Raw genomic sequence first — 21,856 nt, 5'->3', positions numbered from 1 at the left:
ATTATCATTAAATAAATATCAATAAATTTTTATAATAGAATAATATTTGGCCCGGGCTACGCCCGGGTTTACACTAGTATTGGAATACAAGAGAAACTTCAGAAGATAAAAAATATATGAAATGTGCTAAATCAATGCAACCATCTTTAATTTTCTCGTATGTGATAGCAAAAGGAGTGAACTGAAAAACATAGAAAGAAACTATGAAATAAAAGTAAGACAGGAATAGGGCTTCAATGAAATCCAATGTATTATCATCTTAGCTTTCTCTTTAATAAAATTGGATCTCATTGAGACTGTCAAAGGATACACTAGATTCAAGTACAAAAGGTCTCATTAGGCTCGATGAGACCATCAAAGGATATCAAATACAAATAGCATGTACCACAATATACAAACCAACATTTTTTCTATTGGGGAAAGGTAAATACAATTCAAGTGTCTAGTGGAACAAAAGTTACAACAATAAACTAAAATTTCACTTTGGAGATTTATGCTCAATGAAATGATACCTGCTAAGGTTGACAGATGTTAAGCCTGCATGCTTAAGCTGAATAAAACAAAACCGCTTAGATGTTCAGGTTGGTGTCAAATGTTGTCCGATGTACCCCATTCAATTTGTACCTTTTGTCAAAACCTATTTAATTTCAGAAGCTTCACCCCAATTCTCTTGATTCACACAAAAAAACATTGTAGGACTCATTGGAATGTCTAACATCTTCAGCTAATTTATGCTAGACCCAGCTTGATGTGTGCTCTCAAAACCACCAGGGACAAATACAGGAAGCTGATTTGAAATTGAATCCCTTCTATATCTTGTTTCCTGGGGAATGCTTACTCCTGTGCTATCTTGGCTCTCTAAATGTCTTTCATTTTTTAAACCATCCTTAACAGGGAGACTCAAAAGTGGACCACCAAAAAATATAGAATCTCCTGTATATGTCAGATTCTGTGCATGATGCACCGGAGACTTGAGTGCAGATGATGTCTCTTGTGCAGGAATCACTGGTTTTCTTGCAGCATTACTTGTCTCAGCATTAAAAGTTGCCAAGTCTGAACGCACAGATGGCCTATTTCGAGGTTCTGAGGGCAATAAAGGAACAGATACATATCTGCCAGCTTCTTGATCCCAAATGACAGAAGTCCTTCGCACATCTCTTAGAATGGAAGTGCCGGAAGCTGAAAGCAACAATGGATCATTATTGGCTCCCCTCTGTGTTATCCTTCCATCAAATCCAAGAGGAGGATTAGATATTGGGTTCCTGAAGTTGGACAAAGTTGGTCTAGAAGTTAAAGGACGTTCAGGCACCAAGCTAGGGATCAAGGTACCTGGCTTAGGGCCACCTAAGCCATGACCCTGCGGTAGAGGGCTAAGTGTAACTGCCTCATGGACATGGCTTGGACTGCTAAAGCTACTCATACTCTGAGTCCCAGTTTCATACTCATCACGACTGCCTAGACTAGGAGCAATAGAACCTCTCACCGGAGACAATCTCAACTCATTTTTAATTCCTTTATTAGTTCCTGTGTCTGCACTCAAACTACTTCTGACACTCATGTTGCCACTAGAGCTTAATTCTGGATCTGCTAGACGGTTATTATCTACAGGTCGCAAAACTGAAGAAGATGCCCTGGCTTTTGCTGCTGCTTTCATTGCTTCTTGTGAATCCAACTTAGCAAGCTTCCAAGCACTAATACGAACAGCCCTTTTTGGCATTTTTGGCCCTGTCTCTGCATTACCAGCTGCATCTGGATCAACAGTTGATGGTAGCATTCCAGGATCCAAGTGAGGAACAACTTCATCCTAAAAAACCCATGATTAAGGCAAGTCCATAAATCATGGCATAACAAGAAACAACTAATAATTCTCATGCTGAAATCTACACTATTAAGGTTGATGTTAATATATATATTATCCTTAAAATTAACACGGGCATAAAATTAACCCTTAAGTTTTATGGCAATACCAAGCATAGCCCAAACTGAGAAATATTCTTGATGCTTTGCTTATTGCACATAGTCCTTAATAAAGTTTCACATTAAAGATTTATAAAGCCAACAAGCCCTTCAGGTGGTTTTCTTTAAATACATCAGTAAATATAGAGATGAGAATAAGTTTCAATCCAAGTACCTGATAATCCACAAATACTCTAGGAGGGGTACACCAAGCCCCTTTGTACTGCAAACCTAAAGAACTTCCTCCACTTACTCCAGTTGTGGCTGAGCCTGTTGGAGAGTAAAGTACATTAGGCAAATCCCCATCATAAGATGCCGCTGCAGGTCCTTCACTCATAGCTCTCATTGCCACAACATACTCGTAGGTTGTGATACCCTGTCCAATTGGGAAAACAAAGTCACATGAGAGTGCTAGCTACTTGAAAAATGGCCCTCTAGTTATACATAAGTTTGCTAAAACACCAAAAATGTTCCGTAAGGTCCACTGCTTAGAGTTCCTTCAACCAAATTGGATTAGTTGAGCAGTATAGAACCATGTATGAAAGAATGGGGTTCAGAAGACAAAGAACAGGAAAACAACCTCAGATTCTCAGCAACTGAATCACTGACCTTCCTGATTAGTATCATGTGGAAAAAGAAAAGTTCACTCAAAGGCACAAGAGCCAAGATAGAAACTGCAGTACATACAACCTATACAAATTGAACAAAAAATCATGAGAGATTTTTATATATAGTTGATAATAACCATTTTCTGTATGTTACATCCAATATAAAACATGAATAAATACATACCACAACTGTTGCAAATGGTGGACGAGAGAACCCATTTCCAAGTCTATCAACAATTTCAGATTCCATTCCTCTTTTGTTAACAAAGAAACGCACAAGAACGGCAATACCCACTCCAGCTTCAAGAACAAGCTGAAACGCAGCGGAATAATGTACAAAAGGAATTATTAACAACCAAAAGAAAATGGTTGGTTTTCAAAGATTAAAATTTTATTGGATCACTATACATACCCACATAAGACTGAAGGCCATGAGAGCAATAAAAGAAATGTAATTTTTTTGACCCACACAGTTGTTAAGCCACTGCAGTAATGTGATGTATCAAGTGAAGCTCGATGTTGAAAAGTAAATGATGAAAATGATACTAAAATTTTAGATTATTCCAAGATGTTACAAAGTACTCCAAGCATACCCGACAATGGTGATCAAAGCCATCAACACACTTATCACAACTTCTACAATGTTTACTGAACTTGCGCACCTGTAGCATAGGAACAAAGGGAATAAATAAGGAACCAGTGTGACAGGCATCAGAATTCATCAGCATCTCTCACTCAAAATTTCCAAGAAAGTGGAAGTCTCAAATGTAAAATTGCATAGGTAGGAAGTTTCAATGAAATTTACAGAGAAAATAGAGATATTACTTAAGAGAAGAGAAGGGCAAAAAATGATGTTACTAGATGCGCTTAGAAGAGAGAATTAAAGACAGACAAATAAAATGAATTCATCAAAAACCATAACTCCACCCGATGAAGTACAAAGGTTCCCAACTTCAATCATATTGTACAAAATGGTTTAATATCATCTTCAATCTTCATTTTCCAAGATCAAGTCCATAAATCATGGTATTTCTAAAAGAAGAAAATTTCAATCTAATTTTGAAGATTATCCATGATGCCCCATAAGATTTGGATTTAAATGGTTTGTTTATAGATCATTCCCCACCTAGTCACTGGCAGAGCTTTTTGTGGACAATGGGAGGTCATGGCCCCCCCAAATATTTTGTAAAATATTTAGTAGTAGTACTACAGATAACATAACAAGCTCATTTGGCTAATCTCTTATGTAACAATTTAAGCGTACCTGTGTTCAACTCTTCACTCATTCACTCAAATTTTTCAAATTCAACATGATGGGCTGTTCAACTCTTCACCCATTCACTCAATACTTATTTTAATTCAACATGATGGACTATTGGGCTAACTGAAACGGCTCATTACACATAATCATTACAATAATTGATTTATTTGTTTAATGTTATTTTATGTTTCATTGGTTTTTAAAGAACAAGATGGAAGAATACTTTTTCATGGATAATTTAGTTATTTATATTAGAAAAAATACCAAAAATATTTTGTTCTAATTCAATTATTAAAGATTTTAAGTCACTTAAAATTTGAAGAGTACCACTTTAAGATATTTTATAATATTTATCTTTAAAATAATTCATTATTGTCATGGTAATGACAAAATATTGAAGATTGTGATATTTATAAGTTTTGTTTCTATATAATGTTGTTATGTATTTTTTATGTTAAAATTTTTTGCCCCCTCAAAAAAATTTTTCAAGCTCAACCACTGCACCTAGTGGAATAAGACTTTGATGTTGTTTATAGACATGAAAAATAGGACACATAGTGGTGTCTGATTCATGTACTTGACCCTACTTAATGGGAAAATGACTGATGCTGGTGTTGTTGTTCATAATATCCCCATGTCTTGTTATTGTGTTCATGACATACATGTATGTGGTTAAAATGCAAGTAACAGGCAATGCAAAGGATCCCAATAGCAAGTAAAATTAAGAAGTAAAGGAAATAACTGAAATTTAATACTATTAAGCTATGTGCCAAAGACTGCAATGGAATACCTCGGCATCACACAGAGTGCAGAACAATGCATCGTCACCACCACCCTGCTCATCCGCTGTTGCGTCTTGTTCCCGGCAATCTCCGTGTGTAAATAATATACATAAAATTCCTCCAAATACATCACATGAGTTTCTGCTATGTTGTGTCCTTGAATTATCTGCTCTCTCAATGTCTTCAACAGAGCTTTTCTTGCTAGCATTTGCCACAGACCTTTTGGAAGCAACAGATGATGGAGAATATTCCTCTCCAGCAACAAAGTCATCATGTTCAGAAGCTTGATGCTTCATCAAACCATGGGCTGAGTCAAATCTATTTCCCACTCGAGGGTCGAATTTCGACATTATGCCTGGATCTGCAGGGTTAATTGCAGTACATCTGATGTAAAGAATAAAAACAACCAGTGCCTGCAATGCCCAAGAATGCGACAATCTAAGCCTTCCCTCAAACTAAGTAAATAATGATAATAAATCATGCAGAATGATTAAAAGTCGGTTCACATACCACAGGAGAGTAAACAGCAATGAAGGTGTATTCCAGTATATGACCTCCAAGGAAGGGAACAAGGAAAGCATAGAAGGCAATTACCAGCAAGCAGAATACAGTGATGGCAACAACCTATTCATGAAAGATCAACAATTTTAATAAAAAGAAGTTGACATGCCAGCAAGGCTGCAACTGGTTAAATACAAATCATAGTGCTTTAATGTACTCTAACATAGTATTCTATTTATTTAAGGATCACTACTATTTTTTTCCAGTACAAGTAGCACTTAATCAAGAAACATAAAACCAGTTACTTTACACATTACTGTAAATGTTCAACACCAATGACACCCATCTAATATGCCAATGTGTTGGTCGTCTTGTCTACCTCGCCCAAAATAAGATCACAGATTCTGTTCTGCATCATATCACTTATCAACCCAGCCACAAAAATCCCAATACACTATAAAATAACACAAAACAAGACCCTTGAAAGCTGTATGTCTGGTCTTCACCCTTTAAGCATGGATGCAATCCCCATTATAATTAATGGTTGTTAACATTATTCCAATTTTTCTAAACTGCTTCTTTTCAATTTTCCGAAACAGCCAATATAGTAAATCAATAAGTTTCTCCAAACATAAATTCTCCAATTTTATTAATTTGTTCCCTTCAAAATTCAAAAACGTCGTATCGAGGGCATAACAGAACCTCCACAAAGTAGCTAAAATAGAAATGCATGAAAAAAAATTAAGCGATCAGATAAATTGAGCAATAAATTGACAGGATCGAGCTAGAGAGAGTGAAGATAACAGTGAATTAAGAAGCAATTGCATGAATCCCTAAGAAAAAAGGGACGATTGGGAACAAATGAGAGAAGAAGAGGTGAGAAATTAAGACCTGAAAAGTGTGTGCGGGTAATTGCCAGCCATGTTTTCTGACCATGTTGCTGAAAAAAATGGATTGGGAATTTGAGAAGGGGAAAAAGGCGCCACCTTTGAGGTACAGGTTGAGCTGACAGTCAACGGGGTCAACGACGGAGTGAGTGTACCCTAAGAAGGTTCAACCTGCAAGCGCGCGCACTTTACTTCACTTGCTATTTGCAGAGAATGAGTTACCAATGTCCAAAGGGAAAATACACGGCCCCGAAATATAATAATGTTATTTTTTTAATTCTTAAATGGTGCATCAATTCCGTTGTCGTCCAGCGGTTAGGATGTCTGGCTTTCACCCAGGAGACCCGGGTTCGATTCCCGGCAACGGAATTAATTTATTAAGTCACTAAATAAAAATGGTGCATCTCAAATAAATTCCTATTCTATAGAATTTTTTTAGTCACTTTTTGTCGGATAAATTGGTCTTTTTTTTATATTTTAAAGAAATTATTAAAAATTTATATGTCTAATATATATATATATATATTTAAAAATTTGATTGAAAATAATGAAAAAAAATAATCTATTCAAAAAATATTCTTGAAAATTTATGGAGAATAAAATTTCGTGAGACCGAAGGATCTAACTTAAAAATCATTGGATTGGAGAGTCAATTTGATCTAAAAAGAATTATTCCCTTACAAAAAAACAAATAAGAAAAGTTTAAATCAATTTTTGGTTGCTAATATATTGTAGATGTGTACCCGCTGTATGGCTGATGCTGTGTTTTATTTTGTGTCAAAATAGTAGAGAACAGAGATCCAAGCATTTGATTGCTGTACTGACGAATTCTATTTGGATATTATTTTTAAGATTAATATAAAGAGAGATGAGGGAAAAAAAACATGTTTAGTTGTTAAGACAGAGACAAAGATGAGTAAGTCACTACCTCACTATTCGGAAAAATTTAGGTGTTAATTAAATTATTTTTAAAACAAAAATATTATATACAATAAAAAATTAGTCACTAAATTAATTATTATAAATAATATAATTTATTTTTAATACATATTTTATATTTTAATATATATTTTATAGTTTATACAAATAATTAATTTGACAGATGATTTTTTGTATACATGTAATATAGTTATTTTTAAAAATTAAAATGACAAAATATTTTTAAAAAATTTGAAAAGTGAAAAATAATAAAAGAAATATGTTTCTACAAGTGATAAACAAGTTAGATACTTAATCCAAATTTTCATGATAGCATTTAGATAACTATTTAAGGAGTGGATATACCACAGGTTATGATAAGAAAGCATATATGTCAAGCTGGAGAAGAAAATGTAAACAAAAAATGTCATTACTCACTTCTATTATTACCATTTTTACAGCTAAAGAAAATATTGTAAACTGTCTTTCTGTAACTTCAACAATTTTTTGTCATTTCCTTAATTTATGTCTTTTTAGAGTCTTTAGTCTTTACCATAAGAGACTAAATATTAACTTTGTGATATTAATTTTTTAAATATTTTTGATAAAAAAATATAAATTAAATATTAATTTTTAAAATTTTTAATGCATTTAATTTATTTGAAAAACAAAAATTTTCCCCTTTCATAATCTTAACCAATGCTTTTTGCCTTAGGAGTGAGGACACTTTTTTACCTATTTTTTTTTTTCCAATATTGTGATGGAATAGAATTTAAACTTGAAGTTTTATGCTCTTAGTGACAATACAGTTACTTTTGCATTAGTTTTATGTATCATGGATTAATATTTCTTTCTTAAAATAAATATTTTCCCAAGTCTAAAAACATTGGAACACCTCTGTAAAACTATCACAGAACTTTCTTTGGAAGGAAAGTTATCAAACTTGAAGTTTAAACTTTAAACAATTTCTAAAAATATCAATGTAATCAGTTGCTTAGAGAAGCAACATGAAATGTCAGTCCCAGCCACCATTATGGTAAAGAAAGTGATATTGAGGCTCAAAAGACCAGTCTACTTGGCCTTGGGCAAGGAATATTGAAACTGTAGGCTACTTGGAAGGCGTTTCAGAAGATGTAGAACCCTTTTCAACCACTTTGGTAGAAGTAGAAATAGCAGATTCTTCAGTTTCAACAAGCTTTCGTAGTTTCTCTTGAAGATTCTTTACTCTGTCTTCGGTTTTTCGAAGCTTTTTCCATCTATATGCAGTCCATATACCAAAGCCACCATATACAACAATATAGGAAGCCCATACATAAGGGTAGGTTTCTGCATTCTCTTTGATTTTGAGATATTGTTTCTGCAATGAATCTATCAAGTTCACAGTAGAAGAGGCACTTGCTACTTGATCCTCAGTATTCAGGACCGGTGTGGCAGAACTTGTTGCTTGTGGCTGATTTACCATACTCTCTGACTGTAATATTCAGTTATCAATAATCTAATAGTTGCATAACCAATGACCCTTTCACAATCGAGCCCTATACAATAACATCAAAGCATAAACATACAACATGAGAAAAGATTTATTGTGCTGCTAATCAAGAGTCAACAGTCTTGTAAAGGAGAAACTGTAATGAGTATAGGTATTGCAACACTTAGTTTGGAATTTGTAAAATTTCTTAGGACTCTCCTCCCCGATTACATCTCTTCTATCTGATTTATCTCCCTTTTCTCTACCAAATTTCCTCAATATGATTCTACTTTCACTATAATCCTCTAATCCTACTACTCGTAAAATCAATCTCATTACAGAAAAATATTTTCCTTTTTTCAAAATATAAAATTATCAATGATCAATAATATAACTTAGAAACAAAATTACAAAACAATATAACATGACTACAAAACCAAGTAAAAAACAACTAAACCGACATAAAATATTAATGAGTATAAAGTGAAACTTTAACCAGATGCATTCTCATAATATGGCTGCCACAATCTAAACTGAACTCACAATTAGCATTTTTATTTTCTCAAATTTGAAACTTTTCAACCATAAAACCAAGGGAATCAGCCATACAAACATTAAAACTTTTAAGACCAAACCAACATTAACACAAAAGAACAGTGTCATTTGCACCAAACAAAATTTTTTCAAATTACAAAAGACATGACAATTGACAAGTTAACAACCAAATAATCAACCACATTTTATCCTAAAACATTGCCAATCAGAATTAGAAACTATATTGGAAAAATTCACAGTCCACATTAAAACTCACACCTCAAAAATCTGCAAATGAACCGGTAAAAGAAAAGTTTACATGCCTTAACACACATTTTATCAAACACCTCATGTGCAATACCCATCTTTGGCTTCTTGGCAATGATCGATTTGCAAGACAATACTAACAAAAAACATCCACACATGTATATACAGCTTCTGAATTCTAAGCCTTTTGCAATTAACAAAAAATTAACACTATCGTGTACCTATTAAAGCACAACAAATATCATCAAGTTTATGCAGTTTTTTTCATTGACCAGAACAAAACAAAGAAGAATGAACTAAAGTGAGTTAAGAAGCTTCGTCAAATACCTCGAATTGCAAAAGCTTGGAAAAACCAGAAACGGTTAGGAATAGAAAGAGGTTGCAGAATTGGAGTATTAATATCACTCTAAGAAGCTAGAACACCATCTGATAGCTGCACTTCGATTTAGGCCCTGTTTGATACGTACATATAGAAAAATGCCCGATTAATTTGTGTATATTTATACATATTGATGCATATTTTTTTAACTAAATAATTAACAATCAACTTAAAATTCAAATTTATTTGTAATAGTATAATGAAATTTTTTTTTATGCCAAATACATATTTTTATAAATACTAATTTATTAGTAGCTATTTAAAATTTTTATGTTTGCTTAAAATATTAAGAAATTTGATAATACATCAATAGCAATTAGCAAGAATGAGTGAGAATGACCTTAAATAATCTAAGATTTTTTCCTCCTTCTAGTTCTAGTTTGAGTACAAGACTTTTAATCCGGAGAACATCTCTTCCCTGATTGAAGAATTATTAACAAAGAAAAGCATAATTTTAACTTTAAATTGAATAAAATAAGATATTTGTATTTTAGTCTTAAATGTTTAAATTGAGTTTTAAGTTTATCCACGTCATTATATTTATTTCATTTTATTTCGAATATTTTAAATATATTTTATTTTAGTGTTAGTAATATTTTTTGACGTATAATTTGTCGAGAATGTAGTTTATTGTCCCAAATTTTATTGTTACGGCCTTGGACACATTATAACTACCGTGTCAGTACTTGAACTTACTCAACCTCTTGAGTTAAGACCAAGTTAGTCTAACCCTCAATACTTAACAAGAAAATTAATAATACAAGAGAACACAAGAGAAACAAAACTTTGGTAAAAAGACTTTTTATTACTCAAGAGTTTGTTACAATTAACTCACACACACCAAACTCTTACTGTCACTCAGATTTATAGCCATCCACCTCTTCAATGGGTGGTTAGGATTAAATCTAATTAACAGTCCAGATTGATCATCTAGAACCTTCAGTACAAATATCTATCCTACCAAAACTTTTAAATACTTCTAGATTCTTCCATACTATTCTTCGTACTCCTATATATATCTACACTTTTCTAGAATACTTTATGACCTTCCAGAGTCTTCTAGAACTTTCTAGGGTATTCCGGGACATTCTAGGACATTCTAGAACGTCCTAGAATCATCTAAAGCATTCTCAAATACTCCAGAAAACTATACAAACACTGTTAAATCTAACCTTCTAAAATTTACTGTGACATTCTCCCCACCTAATGCGCAGACGTCCTCGTCGCATTCTGTTCATGATAGCACTCTAGGTGTTCTTGAAATTGCCACAGATCTTCACGAGCTTCCCAACTAGCTTCGGATATCGGGAGCCCTTTCCACTTGATCAAGTATTGGATACTTGGTGGTATTCCTCTTCATCGCACGACGCGATTAGCTAAGATCTCTTCGATTTCTTTATCAAATGATCTAATCACCACAGGCGGAGCACGACTCAAGTCACCTCTACTCGGTTCATCTTGGTCTTCATGATATGGTTTAAGCATACTCACATGAAAAGACCGGGTAGATCTTCATAGAGGGAGGAAGCTATACTTTGTAAACAATCTCTCCAACACGTCCAATGATCTCAAATGGCCCTTCGTATTTGCAGATTAATCCCTTATGAACCTTGCGAAAGGTTTTGAATTGTTGTGTAAGAAGTTTAATCATTACTTTTGTTTCCCACTTGATAGTTTGCATGCCTCTTCTTCTTATCTACCAATTTCTTCATCATCTTTGCAGCTTTGTCGAGGTAAAAACAAGTGACATCTGCTTGTTCTTCCTATGACTTAATCATATGATAAGCTCCAGGGCTCTTCCCCGAGTAAGAAGAAGAAAGAGAGTGAGGTGTAAGCGGCTGTTGTCCAGTCATAATCTCGAACGGACTCTTCCATGTAGACTCACTCCTTTGCAGATTGTATGAGAATTGAGCAATGTCTAGGAGTTTTGTCCAATCCTTTTGATTAGCACTTACGAAATGCCTCAAGTAACATTCGAGTAAGGCATTCACTCTTTCAGTCTGCCCATCGGTTTGGGGATGGAAGCTTTTGAAAAATGAAGCTCCGACCCAAGGAGTTTGAACAACTCTGTCCATAGTCGTCCTGTGAAGCGTGAATCTCGATCACTAATGATGCTCTTAGGCAATCCCCAGTACTTCACCACATTCTTGAAGAATAGTCGTGCTGCTTCTTCTGCAATGCAGTCAGTAGGGGCAGGAATAAAAGTAGCATACTTTGAAAATTGATCCACTACCACAATAATAGATCCAAATCCCTCGGACTTCGGTAAGGCATAGATGAAATCTAGCAAGACACTTTTTTACGGTCGCTCTGATGAGGCAGAGGTTCCAACAACCCACTTGGTGTCTTGTTTTCAATCTTATCTTGTTGGCACACAAGACAAGTCTTAACATAGCTCTCCACTTCATCTCTCGTTTGAGGCCAATAATAAGAAGATTCAATGAGTGCCAAGGTCCTTCGCTGACCTTGATGACTAGCCCACTTGGTGTCGTGGTATTCTCTCACTAACTTTCTTCTTAGATTTTCTCATTTAGGGACGTATAGTCTTCTTCTTTTGATGTAGAGAAGGTCGTCTTCTAGCCAAAATCTTTTGGTCTTACCTTCTCTAGCTAACTCTACCAACTTCTTGGCTAATGGATCATGATGCAATCCTTCTTTGATGGTATGCACAATATCTCTTTCGACCATAGAAATGGATGCCAACTCAGCCTTGCGGCTTAGCGCATCTGCTACTACATTAGTCTTGCCTGACTTGTACCTAATTTGTTTGGGGCTTAACTTTTTCTGAGTTTGGAAGTAGCTTGTAGCTACATTATCTGTCTTGACGATGAAGTGTGAACTAAGCAATTAGTGATGCCAAGTTCTCAAACAATGCACTACCGCGGTCATCTCCTTCTCTTTGACAGTGTATCGCCTATCTGTATCATTCAACTTGTGACTCTCAAAGGCAATAGGATGTCCTTCTTGCATCAGAACCCATCCAATAGCGTAGTCAGAAGCATCAATGTGGACTTCAAACACCTTTTAGTAGTCGGATAGTGCTAGTATTGGTCCTTCTGTGATAGCAGCCTTCAACTCATCAAAGGCCTTTTGACACTCCTTTGACCATTCCCAAGAGTGATTTTTTTTGAGAATATCAGTTAATGGTGTAGCCTTGGCGGAGTATCCCTTGATAAACCTCCGATAGTAATTAGCCAATCAAAGGAATGACCTCAATTCACCTTTCCTTGATCCATGCAGAGAGTTCCATCTTTAATGATGTGTCCCAAGAAATGGACTTTATCCCTTGCAAAAGAACACTTTTCCTTCTCATATATAGGTTATTCTCTCGAAAGATCTTAAACACGATTCGTAAGTGTTCTACATGTTCCTCCAAAGTATTGCTATAGACAGCAATATCATCCAAGTAGACCTCTACAAACCAATCAAGGTAAGGTTGAAAGATCTAATTCATCAAGGTATAGAAGGTCACAGGAGCATTAGTCAAGCCAAAAGGCATCACCAACCACTTATGCGATCCATACCTCGTGACACACATGGTCTTAGGCTCATCACCATCAGCAATCTTCACTTGGTGATATCCTGACCTCAAATCCAGCTTTGAGAACCACTTGGCTCTACCAAGTTGATCAAACAAATCGGCTATCAAAGGAATAGGTTATTTGTTCTTGATGGTTACCTTGTTAAGTACTCGATAGTCGATACATAGTCTCAACAAACCATCATGTTTCTTTTGGAAAAAGACCGGTGCGCCATACGATACCTTTGATGGACAGATGAACCCAACATCTAGCAAATCCTTGAGTTGCTTCTTCAACTCCTCAAGTTCTGGCGGTGCCATCCTATAAGATGTTGAGGCAGGCGGCTTTACTCCTGACTCCAATTCAATCTTGTGGTCCACCTTCCTCTTAGGTGGTAGTTATTTTGGCAACTCAGGAGGCATCACGTCCTTATTTTCTTCAAGGACTTCTTTGATTTCGGGAGGAACGTCTTCTCTTTCAGATATTGACTCCTCTTGCAATAGAGCCAAATATGTAATCTCTCTCTTCTTGAACCCTTTCTTGAGTTGTATAGCAGAGAGCATCGGTGGTCCTCCAACTTTAGAGACTGTAGGGACCATGCATGGAGACCCTTTCTCCATGACGCATACTATGTCGTAGTATGGCATAGGTATTATATTTACCTTTCTTTGCAAATCGAGCCTGATGACTATTTTGAAATCGTCCATGGGTGCTATTGAGAAATCCACAAGACTCTTCCAAGAACCAAGAGTCATCTCAACCCATTTTGCTACTCCCTTAAGAGGTTCACCCTTGGTATTCACGGGTTTGAACCAGCCATTCTTTTCGGTGATCTTCAACCCAAGCCTCTTTGCTTTATCAGGCGTGATGAAGTTATGTGTAGCACCTGTGTCGATCATAGCCATGGCGGATTTTTTATTGATAAAGGCCTTGACATACATCAAGCTTTTCTTTTATCCAGTGCTTGCTTCTTTGTCCTTCACAGCATTTATGAGTTGGATAGATCCAACACACTCATTTACTTGAGTTTGAGCCTCTCGTTCCTCAGTGATAGATGCCAGAGTCCCTAGCTTGGGACAATTCTTCATTTGATGTGGTCCCTTGCACACAAAGCATCTTCCTTTGGGCACAAAATCCTTCTTCTTTTTCTCGTACTCTTTTTTTTTTTGTTGAGAAACTCTTTCCCTTGTCTCCCCCACCTTTAGTAGAACTATGTTTGGAGGAAGACTTGGGTTTAGAGTCTCCCCTATGATACTCAGTGAGTGATTCAGCCACCACGATGACCTCATTGACATCCTTAACATTCCTTCTTTATAGTTATTGCTTTGCCCAAGGTTGGAGTCCATCAATGAAGAAGAACAATGCATCCTCTGATGCTAAGTTGGGGATTTAAAGTGTAAGAGTAGTGAACTCCTTTACATAGTCGCTAATTGTACTCTTGTGCTTCAACTCCCTCAACTCATTTCTTGCTTCATAGACCACATTCTCAGGGAAGAATTGTCTTTTCAACTCTCTTTTGAAATCTTTTTATGTGGCTATGTTGCAAGTACAATTTTTTATATCTACGCACATTCTCCTCCACCACAAAGTAGCATTATCAGAAAAGTAGAGAGCTATAGTGTGTACCTTTATTACTTCTTTGACCACCCCTTGGCCTTTAAAGTACCTCTCCATTTGCCATAGGAAGTTCTCCACCTCTCGAGCGTCCCTCACACCCTTGAACTCCTTTAGCTTTGGGAGATCAATCTTTGTCGTCTCTCTTATAATGGTCGGTCGAGATTTTGCCTCCTTGAACTTCCTCAAATAGCTTCAAGGAATTCTCAAGTTTCTCTTTGATTTGGAGCATGCTTTCTTTAAAAGCATCTAGTTCTCCTAACACATGAGTCTCGAGGGTCTCCTTGTCATATTTTATCATTTGGAAGCGCTCATCCATAGAGGATAGAACATTCTCCAACATAGAAACTCTCTTTTCTAAGAAGTTAGAGTTCTTACCTATAGGCTCACTTGAAGAGCACACCTTCTTGCTTTCCAATTAAAAAGGAATGGTATCCCTTCCCCTTTGAGACTCAACATGCTCCATAGTTACACTATAAGTCATACCCACAAACTACTTGTGCTCCCTCTCGAACCAGGCTTTGATACCAAATTTTCAGGACCTTGGACACACTCCAACACTACCGTGCCAGCACTCGGACTTACTCAACCTGTAACACCCTAATACTTTTAAATTGAGTTAAGCTTTATTTGGATTATATTTAGTAGTTGATATTCAAAACCTTGCAAAAATTTTCTTTTAAAACAAATGTGAAATATTTATATAAAATAATTTATAGATAAAAATATTGAATAATTAGTTTTTATTAGAATAGTTACTAGTTGAAAAATATAATTGGATTTGAAAATACTAACATGAAAAATCGGTGTGCTAAACTATGAAGGCACAACAATGACAAGCTTTACTCATACCAAATAAAAAAGGAAACATCATAGTTACAATTGCAATCAGTCAATAAGGATAAAACAAGACATATAGGAAATCCTAATTCTCTCAATTTGTTTAAATATGACTGAAACAATCGCCTATTCTTCCTTCTTAAGATAAACACTTAATGTTTCGTATCTACGTTCTTGATAACTCGCTCCTAATAGCGCACTTGTCTTTTCACCTCAACTGAGCAGTGTAAGATGGTACGGAGAGAGGGGTGAGAAACAAAAGATTCTCAATAGTTTATCTATATGGTGTCATCGTATCCATCTCCAGCCACTCCGAGTTTTAAAATAAAAACAGTGATAATGCAATGTTGTTCAATTATTATTTTCAAAAGTCCTTGTTAGTCAGAGTGGTGTGACTTTTAGATGCTTCTCATTTACTTATGTTATGACATATGTGATGCATACAAAATACCTATAGCGTTAAAACATATAAAGGTAAACTCATAAACCTTGGTATGATGTTCTCATAGGCCATAAAGCAAGACAAAATAAATAATAAATAAGAGAAAAATAGTAACATTGCCATAGATAAGTCAAACAGGATAGATCTGAATAAAATAAAAATCTTAAACAATATCATACATCATACAAAAAGGAACTTTGGAAAAAAGAAGGATCTTTGAATGCAATAATAAACATAATCATAAATGAAAAAAAATAAATAAAAGAAGAACAATCATGATCACACTTTTCATTGCACTTTTCATTACTTTTTCTCGTAGCTTTTATGGAAGGTATTGAGCTCAAACCGGTATAAAAGGTGGGAGTCCTCTTCCCTTACCGAAGGTTCTTATCCCAAATGTTTTGGCGATCACCTTCCCTTATCGAAGGATCATATCGATATCTTGTCTTTGGGTTCACCTTCCCTTACCGAAGGATCATTCTCTCAGTTTAATTTACAATCAAGGTTATTTAGACATACACAAGAAAAGAGTTATATCAACAAAGATATCTTATTATATAAAATTGATGAGAGTCTCCTTCCCTTACCGAAGATTCCCAAAAGTTTGCCGATCACCTTCCCTTACCGAAGGATCATCTCGATTATCTTGTCTTTGGGGGTCACCTTCCCTTACCGAAGGATCATTCCCTCAATTCTTTATGCACATAAGATTTTTTTATTATAATGCATAATGCGTATGAAGGAAAGAGACATTATATCATGACATATAATGCTAACATCTATATATGACATAAAAATTAGCATAAAATCCCTACCTCAAGTGAAGTTTCACTAGGTATTCTGATGCAAATAGATGCGGTTTGTTGGTAAAGAGAGACTTGTTTTATGGCTAGACTTTGTGTATACTAGAATGTTTTGTATAGAAAAAGAGAATAGATTGAGAAAGGAAGGATCAAATAGCTCTTAGGTATGTGCAGATTTTGTTAGGAGGTATTTAGGTGAAATATTCAATCTGAATTGTCACTTTGTGAACCCTATAATGTTTTCTACATTTGGAATTTGGAAATAACTATTAGAGACAAATTTATAGAGAATTGAATTAGCTTTAAAACAAATCTTAAAAGAAGTCAATCGGATAACCAAATCTTGAGATATTCCCAAAATATTGTTAGTATATCAGGCTGGCTGATAAGAGTGCGATTTTCTACTATGAACTTGTAACAGATTTATCTACCTAATTTAATTTGAATTTGATTTTATACTGAATTTAAGGAATAGAGCTAGTATTCTTATCTTTTCATATAACTAAATATCATTCAAATCTAATAAATGTAGAATTAATTATGACTATATTTTAAAAGGTTGTTTATTGTCGGTTAGAGATTTACTACCACTAGTGTTTTCATATGTTTAATTTTAAATTCAAATCTTAAATCATTACCATTTTAATTAATTAATTAGTTATAAAAAAAATGACTTGATTCAAAAAGTTGGGATGTTACACAACCTCTTGAGCTAAGACCAAGTCAGCCTAACCCTCAATACTTAACAAGAAAGCTAAGAACACAAGAGAACACAAGAGAAATGAAGCTTTGGTGGAAAGACTCTTTATTACTCAAGTGTTTGTTTATAATTGACTCACACACACTAAAATCTTACTCTCACTCCTATTTATAGCCATCCACCTCCTCAATGGATGGTTAGAATTAAATGTAATTAACAGTCCAGATTGATCATCTAGAACCTTCAGTACAAGTATCTATCCTACCACAATTTTCTAAATACTTTTAGATTCTTCTATACTACTCTTCATACTCATATATACATCCACATTCTTCTAGAATATTCTATGACCTTCCAGAGTCTTCTAGAATTTTTTAGGATATTTCGGGACCTTCTTGGACATTCTAGAACGTTCCGAAACTATCTAGAACATTTTCAAATATTCTAAAAAACTATACAAATACCGTTAAATCTAACCTTCTAAAATTTACCATAACAACGTAATCAAATTGAAGTGATAACTCTAAGTTATAAAACTAATAAAAGAGTTCTTTGTTAGAAACTCTTTAATAGTTGTAGGTGAGATTGATGAGCTGATACTAAGTAGGATATAACATTATAATGCTCAAGTACGCAAATATTTAAGAGGTATACAAATTTTATAAATATAAAATGTAGATAATAATTTATAAAACTATAAAAATATATGCTGTGTAACTTAGTTGGGAGTTAGTAGTTAGCTAGTAAATATTTATGATGGTAATTTCTCTCTCTATATATATATATGTTGTATCTTATATTCATTACATATAATTTCAACATAAAAAAAATTATTTTTTTAGTATCCTTTCTTGAATTCTAACATAGTATTAGGGTCATGTTATCCTCGTTAAGTTTCTCGAGTTGTTTTTTATCTCTGGAATGAAAGCAATTTTTTTTCTGTTGTCTTTTTCTTTCCTTTTTTTGATCACCTCTTTGACAATATCTTTTGTCATAGACCACATATTTTGATTCTTCATGACGTTCTGAGTTTCACATATCAAACCTCACTATCATACTTTGTTGGACGTGCTGCCAGAAGCTCCATATCTGCCTCTAAGCCATGCTTCTTCCAGTCACATTTTAAATTAGTTGCCAATATTTTTATCCATCATCGATCGTACCATAGTTTTGAGTTGAACGCGACCAACTCCACCCTCCGCAGGTGCTGTTTGAAGGTGCTGTCGTTGTCAAGCCACCCACTACATCTTCATTCGCGATTTTTTTTACCTTTTTCGGTCATCTTTTCGATGTCTTTTTGCACAAATAACCACATTATTGTACTCGTCTCGTTGTTTCGAGTCTAACAAAGCCGGTTGCTTCCATCTCATCTTCATATTCGTTTTCCTCTATTGGATCCATTTGAAGATTAACATTTCTCATCGTACAGCATCTCTACCATTCGATATAATTTCAAATCATCGGTCCTCATTAAAGCACGTGCCGATGACCCGTATTGCGACCCCGTTTTGGATGTTGACCCGCATGTTAACCTGTTACAAGGGATGGCAAATGAGCCAAAATTTATTGGGCCGGCCTGCATAACTCACTAAAAAAGGCGAGTCGAATTAGAAATTTTAGACTGCTATAATAAAAAAGTCCGCTTAACTCGCACCGTCTAACCCATTGGTTTTGGCGGATTTCGGCGGAGCGGGGCGGACTTTCCCGCCATACTATGATTTTGCTTCAAAAAATTTGGTTAATAATTATGTTTATTAGATATTTAGAAATATAAATATTTTAGTGTTTGTGAATTTAGAAGTTATAATTTATTTGTCTTTAAAAATTATAAATTTATTAAAATATTTATGAAATTATATATATATAATATTTAATAGTTAAAAAAAAAAAAAGGCGAGTTTGGCCTGCCAATCTACTATTAGAAGGAGCGAGATAAGCCGGGCTGCCAAATAGCGAATTTTTAGCTGGATAAACTAATTCGTTTATCACTCCTATTTATCCCTCTAACGTTAACAAGACTATTAACTCATTTTGTTGACATGTTTTTTCTCCTCTACTCAGGTTCTGCTATGTGTCTTTTGACGACTGACGTGACATATTTTGTAGAATTTTTATTAGACAATAATATATAAAATAGTTAGAAACCAATAAGGATTTACTATGATAAAATAGTTTATCATTCCTATTTGTTCTCAACATTTGGGGTAAGTTCCAAAATTATTCTTAATGTTTAAATCGTCTTATTTAAGTCTCTAACGTTTTAAAATTGACTCAATGTTGTTCTGCCATTAGAGATATATTAACAGAATTGACGGGGGAGGGAGGGGACAAAATTGAGACGATTTTGAAATGTTAGGAACTTAAGACGAAAACATTAGAAAAAATGATACACAAATAAATTTTAATTTTATCATTCAATAATATCAATCTTTTACGGTACATAGTTATTCAATTATTTTTTAATCACATCTAAGTAAATTATACTTAATCACATTACTTTCATTCTAAATAAATTTAATTTTTTTATAATTTTACTCATAATGAAATGTTTGAAGAATGACAAGAATCACATTATTTTATTGTATTTATATCATTTTTTTTTCACAAGTTTATGTACTAGTCATTCTACAAATATTTTATGATAAATAAAATCTTTAAGAGTAAAATTATAAAAAAATAAAGTTATTTAGAATAAAAGTAATGTGATTAAGTGTAAATTACTTAGATGTAATTAAAAAATAATTGAATAACTATGTACCGTAAAAAATTGATATTATTGAAAGATAAAATTAAAATTTATTTCTATGTATCGTTTTCATCCTATTTAAGTCCATAACGTTTCAAAATCGTCTCAATTTTGTCCTGCCGTCAATTCAGTTAACAAATCTCTAACAGCAGAACAACATTGAGTCAATTTTGAAACATTAGGGGCTTAAATAGAACGATTTAAACGTTGGAGACAACTTTGAGACTTACCCTAAACGTTAGGGATAAAAACGATACTTTACTCTTTTTATATATATGTTGTATCTTGTATTTATTATATATAATCTCATTATTCATAAATCTATTTTGGGTAAAGTATATTTTTTGTTCTTGAAATTTGGTAAAAGTTTTAAAAATACCCTTAAATTTTATTTTGTTTTAATTTTGTCTTAGAAGTTTTTTATTTGCATCAACTATATCCTAGCCGCTAATTTTTCAAAAAATATAGAACCAATTTAACAACAATTTTATAAGAACAACCTTTAATACAAGTAAATCAAGTATAATTTTCATGTATTTTTGTTGGATTGGCTTTACAATTTTTGAAAATTTAGTTATCAGAGATATATTCGATGCAAATAAAATTTTTTTGGAATAAAATTGAAACAAAATAAAACTTAAGAATATTTTAAAAAATTTTACTAAATTTTAAAGATAAAAAAAATTAATTTTGGCCATCTATTTTTTTAAGCTTTTTTTAAGTTTTAGCCGATGCTATGGCGATTTGGTTATTGAATTAATAATTATGGACTTATGGTCATTAATTTCGTTATTAGAAACTACAAATGAATAACAATTAAAGGCAAGATATAATTTATCATGAGTATTTAAATTGAGTTATAATTTTTTATTGTATAAGGGATTATGTTCAATTTAAAAGTTAGAAATAAAAAACAAATAAAATGTTAGTGTTGATTCACTTATTCAACAATTAACAACAGCTGATGTAAATTGTGGGTCATAGCACTTATCGTTATCGCTTTAGGAATTAGGACACACCCGCCTTCTCCATTGCGGTCCACCTCCACTTAGACATGGCTGAATCCTTGCGTACGCAATTCCTACTTTCTCTGAAAAAGGTCAAGTGAGTAAGTAAATAATTAAATTATCATAAAGTCAAAAGTTTTATAAATATCTACACTGCTACACTTCATGTGATTCATGAACAATCCGTATAAATAAATCTATTTTATTCTTAGGCAATGGTAACACACACTAGATGGACTCATATCAGCCGAGGGTGCCGGCCTAGGATACTGTCCATGGCTACAAACTAATAATAATAACAAATAACATAACATGTCTTAAGTGTATATATATTAATAATAGTTTAGGAAAGATTTTTAGTGTACTAGAAATATCGGTATTTCAGTTGTTTTAATCATTAATTTTAATTAATATATATTATATATATTTTTTATAATTTAGATCAACAGTTATTTTAACTGAAACATCCGTATTTTTGACACATTTAAAACTCTCTCAATAATTTAATACTATTATTGTTAGTAAAAGTTGTTGATTTTTTTATTTTATTTATAAAAGATTTATTAAAAACATAAAATTTGTATATGTTTTAAAATCATTTTAAATGATCTTTCATTGCCTA

General features: G+C 33.7%; 1 protein-coding gene, 1 long non-coding RNA gene and 1 other non-coding gene across 7 annotated transcripts; 1 reads left to right on the top strand and 2 right to left on the bottom strand.

Annotated features, from left to right (window-relative positions):
• Nucleotides 1-226: 226 nt before the first annotated feature.
• LOC112737165 (probable protein S-acyltransferase 19) lies at nucleotides 227-6,246 on the bottom strand. 4 transcript variants are annotated; one of them, XM_025786935.3, is made up of 9 exons: nucleotides 6,000-6,246; nucleotides 5,118-5,231; nucleotides 4,616-5,020; nucleotides 3,158-3,226; nucleotides 2,977-3,048; nucleotides 2,749-2,877; nucleotides 2,566-2,646; nucleotides 2,132-2,332; nucleotides 227-1,804 (listed from the first exon to the last, which is right to left on the bottom strand). In XM_025786935.3, the coding sequence occupies exons 1-9, from the start codon at nucleotides 6,042-6,044 to the stop codon at nucleotides 725-727; spliced, it is 2,196 nt and encodes a 731-aa protein (XP_025642720.1). In that variant the 5' UTR covers nucleotides 6,045-6,246; the 3' UTR covers nucleotides 227-724. The 4 variants fall into 4 exon arrangements, with proteins under 4 accessions (XP_025642720.1, XP_072067281.1, XP_025642721.1 ...); XM_072211180.1 differs by having other exon boundaries at nucleotides 4,616-4,968; nucleotides 6,000-6,203; XM_025786936.3 differs by lacking the exon at nucleotides 2,977-3,048 and having other exon boundaries at nucleotides 6,000-6,244.
• Nucleotides 6,247-6,292: 46 nt separating this feature from the next.
• Nucleotides 6,293-6,364, top strand: TRNAE-UUC (transfer RNA glutamic acid (anticodon UUC)). Its single transcript has one exon. It is a non-coding gene; the product is annotated as a tRNA-Glu (tRNA).
• A 1,373-nt stretch (nucleotides 6,365-7,737) lies between these two features.
• On the bottom strand, nucleotides 7,738-9,995 carry LOC112737164 (uncharacterized). Of its 2 annotated transcripts, XR_003168888.2 has the most exons (3): nucleotides 9,902-9,995; nucleotides 9,510-9,634; nucleotides 7,738-8,448 (listed from the first exon to the last, which is right to left on the bottom strand). It is a non-coding gene; the product is annotated as an uncharacterized lncRNA (long non-coding RNA). The 2 variants fall into 2 exon arrangements; XR_011869342.1 differs by lacking the exon at nucleotides 9,902-9,995 and having other exon boundaries at nucleotides 9,510-9,651.
• Between the last annotated feature and the right edge of the window lie 11,861 nt (nucleotides 9,996-21,856).

The sequence above is a fragment of the Arachis hypogaea genome, chromosome 13 (genome assembly GCF_003086295.3).
Source record: "Arachis hypogaea cultivar Tifrunner chromosome 13, arahy.Tifrunner.gnm2.J5K5, whole genome shotgun sequence".
NCBI lineage: Eukaryota > Viridiplantae > Streptophyta > Magnoliopsida > Fabales > Fabaceae > Arachis > Arachis hypogaea.
This window is presented reverse-complemented; position numbering and strand designations above follow the sequence as displayed.

Bases quoted from the DNA above. Each gene is read 5' to 3' on its own strand.
- LOC112737165 (XM_025786935.3), bottom strand. From the start codon at position 6,044: ATGGTCAGAAAACATGGCTGGCAATTACCCGCACACACTTTTCAG. The intron at 5,232-5,999 runs GTCTTAATTTCT...TTTCATGAATAG, and splicing joins TACCCGCACACACTTTTCAG to GTTGTTGCCATCACTGTATT. The intron at 2,878-2,976 runs GTATGTATAGTG...GCTGCGTTTCAG, and splicing joins TGGCCTTCAGTCTTATGTGG to CTTGTTCTTGAAGCTGGAGT.